General features: G+C 38.3%; 1 protein-coding gene across 1 annotated transcript; it reads left to right on the top strand.

Moving 5' to 3' along the window:
- The first annotated feature begins 384 nt into the window (after positions 1–384).
- Positions 385–4,128, top strand: ZBED8 (zinc finger BED-type containing 8). Its single transcript, XM_019505994.1, has 2 exons — positions 385–444; positions 2,620–4,128. The coding sequence occupies exons 1-2, from the start codon at positions 385–387 to the stop codon at positions 4,126–4,128; spliced, it is 1,569 nt and encodes a 522-aa protein (XP_019361539.1).
- The last annotated feature ends 7,193 nt before the right edge of the window (positions 4,129–11,321 follow it).

Here is an 11,321-nt window from a genome sequence, read left to right as displayed (position 1 = left end):
TCAAGGGGAACAAACCATCCCAGATAAGCTATGGCTGTCTCACACAGGTGCTAATTTTATCAGCTTGCAAAGCATACTCAGCAACCAGTCCAAAGCAGACTACATCATTCTACTAACTGGTTCCACCTCTTTATCCCCTCTTCTCCTCCTGGTGAACTCAGGGAGGAAACTGATCTGTACTACACTCAGTGCAAGCCAATGACTAAAAGTGGTATGGCTAAATCTCAGGATTGAAGAGATTGGGCTAGGTGACAGTTACCTATGGAACTATCTAAAATTGAAACCAATAACATATCCACACTGCCCCATGGTTCAACAATTTCTATACTCCATGAATAAGCATTATTCTCAAATAGGAATCAGATGTGTTACAAAAAATAAGACATGACATTTGCTGACACGGGTTTCTCAGAGTTAAAGCCTGATGAAGTATATTACAAAAAAGTACAAGCTTTAATCCATCTTTTGACAACACATGTATACCTTCCTAAATTCTATTAGGAAAGACCTGAAGGTACAAGGTAACATAGTTCCTGTGTCCTGAGTGCTTCATACCATACATCCTAATCTGTATGGAGTACCAGGCCAAGGTGTGAAGTAGACTATATTTTGCATTGCTTTAGATACACTTCTGTCTAGCTTCTCCTAGAACACTGCAATATGCAATAGAGACAATAATGAAAACCTCTGGTCTTTTATTCTCTCTTTACATCATTAATATGCATCCTCCTTAAATGAGATTTCTCAACAAGGCTTTAGCTATAAGTATGTCATAGTATCCGGAAATAGCAACTGTGCCTGACATACATTTGAAAGGATGATTTACTAATGCTATATCTGCTAATTTGCACAGCCAGTTCTGCAGTAGATATATAATATTAGGCTACACAGATATAACCATATATAAATACACACAAAAGAGAGGGAGGGGGAGAAGGAGAAGAAGTAATTCTTTGGACTTTTTAAACTTTTATTATACAAATATTATTTTTTAAAATGGAAAAGGTGAAAGTGCAAAGGTATGTGGCTCTCCCAGGGACCAAGCATGAAACACCTGTCAAATACAAAAATCACCACATTACTAGAGATCGACACCCCCTCGCCCATGGCCCTCATGGCATGTAGGATCAGCAGTTCATCTTCTACATTGCAGTGTCCCCTTGATGGACCAGTGCAACACAAACTGGTTCATATTTCGTTGCAAGGTACAGACATAAAAACAAAAAGTGAAAGATTCCTCATGATATGTTTCAGAAGAACACCAGTTGGCCCCAATATCCTTGGCTGCAACTAAACCTCATTTAATATACAAAGTAGCTATCAAAGAAAGGTTTTCACATTTCATGTGTGGAGTAAAGTGTGAAACACTCTGCAATGGAATATGTCATGTATGTAATATGATGCTATTCTTTTGGATTGCCTATTTAGAGGAAAGCTATTTTTAAGTTTGCAGTCTTCTCAATATAGCTCTAACAGAACTTACAGTAAGACTAATGTCAAGGTTACTGTTGATAATCTTACCTTGCAAAACAATTGACGATTTATTTTAAAATACTCTGCTAATTATTTTTCCCCAAGTAATAAATGGACTTGTGAAAACATCAAAAGATGATTTTATACGTGTTCATTTGAATAATTTCACAAATAAAGATTTTACATTGCTATTCAATTTTTTTTAATTGCCTATTGAATTGTTGTGTTCTCCTCCCCTCCACTGTCCCATAATCATATCTTATATACTTATAAACAGAAAAGTGTCTCTGAACTCTGGCACAGACAAATGCATACTGCTGTCTGGAAATCTGTGACAGATGAGAGAACTTCCGTCCTTGTGATTATTAAAATTGTTGATTTTTCTAGAGCTGGAATTCTCAGCTTTTCATTTCATAGAAAATGATCCTACACAATTAAGGTTTATTATTTTCAGTGCTGAAGAAACTCAATATTTTGACCTGTAAGTGCCATTTCTAGAGTTAATGCTTAGCTGGCAATATTAATAGTATTGGAGACAAACCAGAAAATAGCTGTACTCAGCTCTGTAGGGATTGTATCAGCAATGAAAGTACTTTTATTTGGTAAATACTGTAAGCAGTTTGGTCTTAGAAGGCTCAAAAAAGACATTACACAAGTCTTCACACATTACAAATGTATAATTTTCAAAATTACTTTCCTGACTAAAACTGTTACAATTGATCTGCTATAAAAAACAAACAAACATTACTTAAGTTTATTTCTCTTTCCTTAAAGCAGTGGTCTCCAAAGTGGGGTGCGCACACCCCAGGGGGTGCGCAAGATGATCCATTGGGGTGCGCGAAGAAAATATTAGAACTTGCATTTTTATTTATTTTTTATCTAAAAAAATAAGAAAGAAATTAAGCTTTACTAATATTTAATATACAGATTGACACTGGCGCCCTCACTCTGTATGTCAGATGGTCACGTGTCATGTACGGTACGTGAGGTATCCTGAGGGAAGAAGTGTTCATTCGCTTTCAGCGTATTGCGAAGTATTGCAGCTTACGTGTGCCTGGTTAAGTGGATTTACAAATTATATTGTTTAGTTTTAACTAAACTAACCCTCACAAAATGGACAAGTGGCTTAAAAAGATTCCTGCAAAGAAACCACAGATTGAAGATAATACCAATAATGCGAGCACAAGTGAACAGCAAGAAAATGGCAGAGCTGACACTTCTCCTACTCCTAATACGAGCTCGTCGTCAGCCACATTACAAGGTAAAAACAATGACGATCCAATCAGATATGACAAGAAGTCAGCCAAAAAAATTCAAAATTATCAAGACAACTATTTGAAATATGGATTTACATCCATTATCGTTAACAATGAACCTTGCCCTAAGTGTACATTGTGCCTTGAGATATTAGCTAATGATAGTATGAAACCATCACGATTAGCAAGACATTTAAAAACTAAGCATCCAGAAGATGAAGGCAAACCTCTACAATTTTTTCAGCGATGTTTAAAGTCATGTGATACTCAATCCAGTACTTTACAAAATTTCACTAAACTTAATGATAAATGTTTAGAAGCCTCTTTCGAGTTTTCTTACTTAATAGCGAAAGACAAAAATCCACATACCATTGGGGAAACACTTGTTGTTCCTGCCGTGGTAAAAATGGCTGAAATAATATATGGAAAACAATATGGCGATAAACTAAAATGCATTCCTTTGTCAGCAAATACTGTTGGAAGACGCATAGAAAACATTGCTGAAGATTTGAAGAAACAAGTATTAGAACAAATTACGCAGTGTAGGAAGTTTGCTATACAGTTGGATGAAAGTACAGATGTTTGTAATACATCTCAGCTTATGGTATTTGCTAGATTCTGTTTCAATAATGAAATACACGAAGAACTACTTTTTTTTGAGCCACTAAAGAAAAGATGTACTGGAGAAGATATATTCTCAACAGTAAATGATTTCTTTAAAAAAAACAATGTTTTATGGAAAAACTGTGTAAGTGTAACCACTGATGGAACGGCTGCTTTGACTGGAATAAAAAAGGGATTCCGAGGTAAGGTTACAGAGATAGCACCACACATTAAATTCATTCACTGCATCATTCATAGGCAAGCTATTGCAGCAAAGAATTTGGAGCCAGAAGTGCACAAAGTGCTACAGGATGTTATCAATGTGGTTAATTTTATAAAAACAAGACCTTTAAATAGTAGAACCTTTACAATACTGTGTAATGAGATGGGGAGTGACCATGAAAATCTTTTATACCACACAGACGTTCACTGGTTATCTCGTGACAAAGTGCTTAAAAGAGTTGTCGAACTTAAAGATGAGTTACGCATTTTTCTTTTACAAAAAGACAAGTGTTCCAAATTTGCTGACCTTTTCTGTGATGACACATGGCTGTCAGTAGTATGCTACCTAGCAGACATTTTCGAAAAAATAAAAACACTTAATCTGTCCCTTCAAGGTAAAGGTGACATTTTAACAACGAGTGAGAAAGTAACTGCTTTTCGAAAGAAACTCATGCTATGGAGAGTGCATTCTGAAAATGGATGTTTGGAAATGTTTCCATCATTATGTGATTTTGTTGATATGTTCATTTTCTTAGTACCTCAGAATGGAAGTATTAGCTTTAATGTGCATTAACTAAAGTGCATTAATGCATGTGTAGACATGCCCCAGGGATCCCCTCTCATTAGGTGTATACTTGCTTTTATGCAGTGTGGACGTTTAAACCCTAGCATATAAATAGCCCTAGTGTATAAATAAATTATACTAATATAGACTTATATCCATCTAGAATCTGGCCATCTGTTTTAATATAAGCCATACTTTCTAAAATGACAAAAACATCATAATAAAACTTTACAACGGAGCTTATTGGATTAAACACAGAATGCAAGGAAGACATTATTCAGTTTGTTCTTTAGATTAAAATTCCATTCTGCCAAAAAGCTAAGCAAACATCTATAGTCCCAAACATGGACTCTCTTTTTCAGTAATAACATGAGGCCTTTTAGGGTTCTGTTATCTTGGGCAAGAGGAATGTGCATGGATTTACAGTACATGGAAATACCACAGGCATTTACTTGGCACATACAAGAACTTTATAGCAAAATGTAAAATTATTTGAAATTTAAGATTGGTTACAATCAGCTGCAAACTCAAGAAGTGAACTGGCATTCAAAAAAAATTATGTAATTTAACTGTGGAGAGGTGTTATATTTGTAGTGCTAAACATGCTTTGTAGTGCTACAAAACAAGAAAAGAGCCATTCAAGTTGTTTGTAGCACTACAAACATGCTTAAAATCCTATAGAATGTTAAAGGTGATGATTTTTGTAAGTGGTATCTTTCATTGAACCAATTATATTGGGAGGGAGAGGCAAGCTTTTAGGTATGAAGCACCCCTTCCCAAGTCTTCATGATTGAAGATTTGTTTATATCCCTCCAAACTATACAGTTGGTCCAATAAAATATATATCCCACAAAAATCCTTGCCTCTTGCATTTTTCCTGGACCACTTCTCAGTTACATCACCCCAACTGTATCATGAAACATCCCAAGGGGGAGGGAGGGAGGGAGGGAGAGGACACAGCTGATAGTCCATACAGTCATAAGGGCAGAAGCACTTCTCAGCTTCTCAGTCTAAAAGAGACCCAGAACCTTAACCCTGACTCCGCCAGCCACACGCTTCCTGCCTGGTCTATCAGTGGAAATGCTGTTTTCCAATCATTGGCTATGCATAGGAGGAGTATGGGCACATGCCCTCCCTGATATTGGCCCCTAGAAGTGGGGGTGCCGGGAGAAAGGCTGGCATGCCTCCTCCCCTCCCAAGGCAAGAGAAGTGCCGGTGGTGATACTGGAAGTGCTGATGGTTGCGGGCTCAGCAATCAGCCACTGGGGGACCCCCCCCCCAAGTTAGCGATCGGTGCCTGGTGCCCCCCCCCCCAGAATCAGGAGGTTCCAGTCACCCATGTCTCCAATATAAAAATAATTTTTCAATTCAGATTCAATTCCACATATTAGGCACATAAGTGGACTTGAGCAGAGTGGAATATGATTGCCCAAGTGCATGCCCAAGTCCCTGAAAATCTGTTAATATCAGAGCTGGGTTGGCCCTCCTTCCCCCCCCCCCCCCCCTCCCCCCCCCCCCCTTCCTCCTCACTGCTTTATACTCAGTTTCAATGGTGGGATGATAGTATATTATAAAAATGAGATGCATTACTGGACTTTCAGGAATTTGAAAAAGAATTTTCTTTAGGTGATTAAGTCCTCTTAGATTCCCAGTAGTTGGAACAGTATCTGACCTATTTTGTATCTGCTTGCACTGTCAGTTCACTCAGGGGGTGGCCATTTGCTTAATATAATTTCATTCTCTTGCCACCTCACTGCAAAACATTATAATATCACCTACTTCAGGCAGTAAGTTTAGGAGAGTTGTGTGTCTGCACTTTACTACAGAAAAATTTATTGTGGAGTAGAATCCAAAGGAAATGATTGCAGAATAAATATGTTGTGTCTATGCAGTGGGCCCATTAACATTTTTGTAGTAAGAAACAATGGATAAATTTTAAACAATGGAAAAACTTCACTGCCGTGTGAGGATGTCTTGAAAATGCATGCAAATCTGGAGATAAAAAACAAATGTTGATGCAAACACATCCAATTCATTACTATTATTGATAAATCAACATTAGTTTTGAGCAGAGGAAATTTGCTTGGAATTTTAAAATTTAAAACAAAATTCTGTGAAAGACAAAAATTAATGTGTAGGTTTATAAATTAGTTATTTTAACAAGTTGCATTACTTATTTTGTTATTAGTTTTGAATTAGAATAATAAGCATTGCAGATTACAAGTATTGCAGGAGCCCAATAAATAAAAAGCAATGACGATTTGAGAAACCATCCTAGAAATGGTAGTTGAGAGTACACTTCCAATAGGGCTTAATAATCCCTTTGCCCCAAATCTTTTTTTTTTTCTAAAGAAGCAGAGCCAAAGACAAAAGGTTGGTATCTACCCACTTTGTAAAGCATAGGCTACGTTCCAGACTTTAGTTTCACATCTTCTTCACTGAACATGCTTTAATGATTTGGATTAAATTTTCAAATGCTTGCTGCTTATAATGGGCATTAAAAATTAGTATCTGCATTCTCTAAATGTGTCAGAAGTATCTATTGTACTTATTCCAAGAGATACTCAAGAATAATAGTGAATACGTTTAAGGCCTTGTTACACAGTAATTTTAGATGGCTTCTTGAGGGCTTAACCCCTGGACTTGCTGCACGTTAACACATTTAAGCAGTTTAAAGTTCTTGTTATTCACCTTAAATATATGCCACTTCAGGGCAGGATTATCTCTAATCCAAATAACCTTACTTCTGTTCCATTAAGGTGTTGTTAATGGAACAGGAACAAGGAACAGGAGTTGTGGTACTCGCAACAGATATTCCACCTAATTTGGCACCATCCAATATCCTGGATGCTCCAAGGCTGCAATGTTCACTCTTGCCAGCAGAAGAAGTGAGCTGATCCAGAAGGTGGCCCCCCAGGTAATTCGGGCAGATCAAGAACCACAGCCTAGGAGCACCCGATGGTTACAGTGCTTCCTGCCACTGTCCAAACTAGCTCACTATTCCTGCTGGGCAAAACCAGCACTGCAGCCTGTAAAGCTCAGCAGCCACGGTACTTCCCATGTAGTCCTTCCCCACAGTCAGCAACCCACCCATCCAGCCACAGGTACCTGACTGTGTGCATTGGGTCCTGGAATCACTGGGTATTGCTGGGGGTGCTTCAACCACATTTTACCCCCCCAGATTGAAAAGAGATTTATGGGGCTCAAAGAGTTTTTAATCACAGAAAAACACAAGGAAAATGATCGGAACATTATGGGGGGCCACCTTCAGCTGGGGCCACGCACAGCTCCAAGTCCTGCCTCTGCTCTACTGTCAAATCATAGCTGTAGTTTGACTACTTCACTAAGCCAAACAACACTAAGCCGATTAACATTTGTGCAGCACAGCGTAAGGTGGAACAAGGCTCTTATGCCAACAGTGGCTGTTAATGCTGAGAACCTGAGAAAAATTCAGGTTACTTCCTCTGTTGCAATGTAATGATAATTATTTATGACTGCATCAACACATGCTTTTTTCACCCAAATAATGCCGTATGGATCCCTAAAATGAAGCAAGATGCTCACCAAAGATGCAGAGCTTGACAAAGATATTGTTTTTGGATTTTCAAAAAAGGTCTTTGGACTTACTGCTGTTCTGTTGTAATACATGGACTAAAAAGGCAGCCTGACACCTGATGCTGCTGACCTTTGGAATTAATCACCATAAGCACATGAACTCGCAGACTCACTACTTCACCATACTGCAACAAAATAATACCGAGTTTCAAATTTGATAATGCTGTCAGTTTCTTTCCAGTGTTGCCAGTTCTAAAAAACCAGAGAGATCAGCAATAAAGGAAGAATGCAAATAGACAATTCTGCAACAGTTTTCATGCTTAATAATTTTGGTTTAAGTTCCTCAAGTCTCAGTACAACACTTCTGCTGATAAAAATGATTAAGCTTAGATCTGGAAAGAGAGAAAAGCGAGGAAAACACTGGATGGCACAGAACTGTGAATGTGTGGCCCTCAGCTTACTTGCGATAAAAGAAATAACTGTTCCAAGCACAGACTGGGCCATGTAAAGGACATATTCCCTAACTTATAAGAGGTAGCTTAAAGTAGAAATCTTCCTCCCATGCCTTTTCTTCAACTCATATTTATTTGTATATTTCCCTACCCAAACGGCTCAGAGCAGCTTATTATAAAAAAAGCAAGCCACAGAAAGGATTCCCTAAACAACACCCTAAAACTTGAGAACTCCAACTACCTCTGCCCCCATCAACCACCCCCCTGCCAAGACCTCCAACACAAGAAACCCTTCAGCTAACCCCATCCATGACACCCAAACCTCCACTCGTATCCAGCTACAAGGAAACTTTTCCCACTCCCTGCCCACTCATTCCTACCAACCGCCTCACACCCAAGGATTCTCCTTTCCTCACAGCCCACCTCCAAGTCTGCACCACCTCTCCAACAAAGGGACGGCAGCTGTCACAGTCCTCCCTTTCCTGCCCCACCACATAAAAGGAGTAGGAAATAAAACTATTTTGAAGGCTTCAAAAGAGGTTTTTGTTTTGATTTGATTTTAGATTTTCTAAAACCAAAAACCCATCCAAACCAAAAATACCCAGAGTTTTGCACGACACAAAGTTGGAATGAGTGCATTCAGTGATTTATGTACTTTTATTTGATCATGGCACTAGCAAAGGATACCACACCTAGGGACAGAAGCTACACACAAACCAGTTTAAGCAATCAGAAAATAATTTAACCTTGTAACAGCACATAAGTTCAGTGCACATAAACCAGATTCACAGAGGTTTAGGGCTGGAAAGGACCTCTTGATACCAGTTTCAAAATGACTGAAACTGGTTTAAGACAAACCTGGCTGAATGTACTATAAGACTTAACTAACTTGAGTCAAACTGGTTTTTGAAACTTGTGTCCCAGGCCCCTTTTTGGTTTAAGTTAAATCAGTCCCCAGGATCCCAGATGCTTTGGAGCCCTGGGCTCGGCTGTCTGCCAGAGCAGAGCAGGTTTAGCCCCACCCCTCTCCTTCCTAGCCAGAGTGCCATCATTGCTCTGGCAGGCTGAGGGACTGAGTCACTGCCTGCATTTCTGGAATGAAATGGGAATGTCTATTCACCTCTAAATTGGTTCAAGCTTTGCAGGTTAGACTAATCTAAGATGGAATCAATTCAGGCTCAGGTTCTTTGAATGTCTATTTCTAGCCCACAGGGCAAAGTCACAATTTGTAAACAATCCAAAACTACACTGTGGAAAAAAAAAAATTTAAATGATTTTATAAAAGAAGCAAAAACAAATCATAGAATTATCTAAAAAAAAAATAAAAGTCCAAAATATTTTCAAAAATATTTTTTGACAGTTCAAGTCAAAATGTCTTTGGAAATGAAAAAAAATCCACAAATTATTTGGTTCCCAAGCATATTCTAATTTTAATTTCTATCTTAATTGAATTCTATGCTATTTTTGCCTATATTTGAAACATACTGATAACTGAAAATGTATTCTTGTTCTGCTTTGACAGCGTATGTTTGTATTAACTTTATTAAACTTTGGAACTTAAGTCTCATTTCATATTCTTGCTGCAAGAATCAAGAAATGAACAGTGCTCATATTACTTGTGAAAGTACTGCCCATATATTTGGCAGCTTTGCCATGGACACCAATGATTGAAGACATTTGAGATTCATTGGCCTCATCTACGTGAGATGCTGACTGTGCAGTTGTTACTTGTATAAATAAGTACTGAATGACTGTGCAGTAACTGGAATTACTGTGCAGTAGGAATGGCTATTTCATGATACTGACAGCACAGTAGCCTGAGACTACTGCACAGTAGTGTAACATTATGCTTTCTGCCGTGCAACGCAACTGCAGAGCAGTCAGAGGCACGGAGCAGTCAGAGTCTTGTGTAGACACGGCCACTAAGAGGTATTCCCAGTTGATCAGAGCTCAGGTGGATTGCTGGCTTTTGCTATCACACCTTCTTGTTCTTCGGCTACAATCATCCATTCAAAAGTCACAATAAATACACGCAAATTCCTGTTTTAAGATTAATTTATAGCGATGTTTGATCTTAACCAAAGAGCTATCATATATTATGTTAAACTAGAAGAAAATAGGTTAGCTCAGTGCTATAATTATTTTTGTATTTTATTTTCAAATTGAGGGAAAACTTTTTTTTCATAATAATCTTGTCCACAAGGTAGTCAGGAAGGCAGTTCTCTTTCTCTCATTTTTCATTTTTAAATAGAGGTTTTTCACCAGATTGGTTAATTCCCAGCTCTAATCATAACATCTACAGTTCAGAGGATAACATGAAGCTTCATCAGAATGGGATACCATGGAACTGCTTTGTACTTTTGCCACACATCAAATGCCATATATTTAGGAATCAGATAAATATAGGAGTCTAGTAAACTACTAACTTTTGCCTCCAACCTCAGTTCTTTTTTAGCTGAGGACTGTATTGTTAGAGTCCAAAAATATATTTTGGATTGTCCAAATTACAAATCAGAAAATATTTATGCTGTGTGGACAATTAAAATATGGCATGAAAACTGAAGGAAGGATCTGTTGCTCACTTCTTTTTGTGTGGCAGAATCCCCTTGCTCAGGCTGCTGCGCTAACAAGACTGATACTTGTCATAGGACTCCCTCCCACCCCCCCGAGTACATCAGATTTTCTCATTGAAATACTGGTAAAGGGCAAAAAGATTCATAACAAACCAGAGACCATCAACCAATTCTGTATAATAACTAACTGAAATTTTTCCCCCAAAGCCAATGATTATTATTTACAGTACATTCTAAAGCATCTAATTATTTTGATCCCAGTTTATACATCATGACATGTGAAGATCATAAGACATTCTGGGCTACAAACAGTAAAAGTGAGAACATGACCAGTGAACAGTTGGGCAAATCTCTGCATACATATCTAATTGTGTACACCATCCTGGAGGACTAGCGGTGCCACGACATCAACAAAAAAAGGCTGTCCACACATATAACTCCTGTGCAGAGAGAAAAAAGGCCTTGTCAAAAAACAAAAAAAGGGGGTCCGATTCTCCCCCTGCCCCCCCCCCCAACAGTAACTTTATAGATTTATAGAACTAGGGAGCAGAACTGAGAGCAGAATTGAGCCCCTATGTAAGACTTCAGATCAGCTTTTGATTTCAATTCCCTGTTTTGGCTC

The sequence above is a fragment of the Gavialis gangeticus genome, unplaced genomic scaffold (assembly GCF_001723915.1).
Source record: "Gavialis gangeticus isolate Ggan-Ray unplaced genomic scaffold, GavGan_comp1, whole genome shotgun sequence".
Taxonomy (NCBI): Eukaryota; Metazoa; Chordata; order Crocodylia; family Gavialidae; genus Gavialis; species Gavialis gangeticus.
The sequence above is the reverse complement of the archived record's forward strand: the minus strand, read 5'-3'. Positions and strand labels throughout refer to the sequence as shown.

Excerpts from the sequence above, each read along its gene's own strand:
- ZBED8 (XM_019505994.1), top strand. The coding sequence starts at position 385 with ATGACATTTGCTGACACGGGTTTCTCAGAGTTAAAGCCTGATGAAGTA. Across the intron at positions 445-2,619 it reads ATGAAGTATATTACAAAAAA|AAACCACAGATTGAAGATAA; the intron begins GTACAAGCTTTA and ends ATTCCTGCAAAG.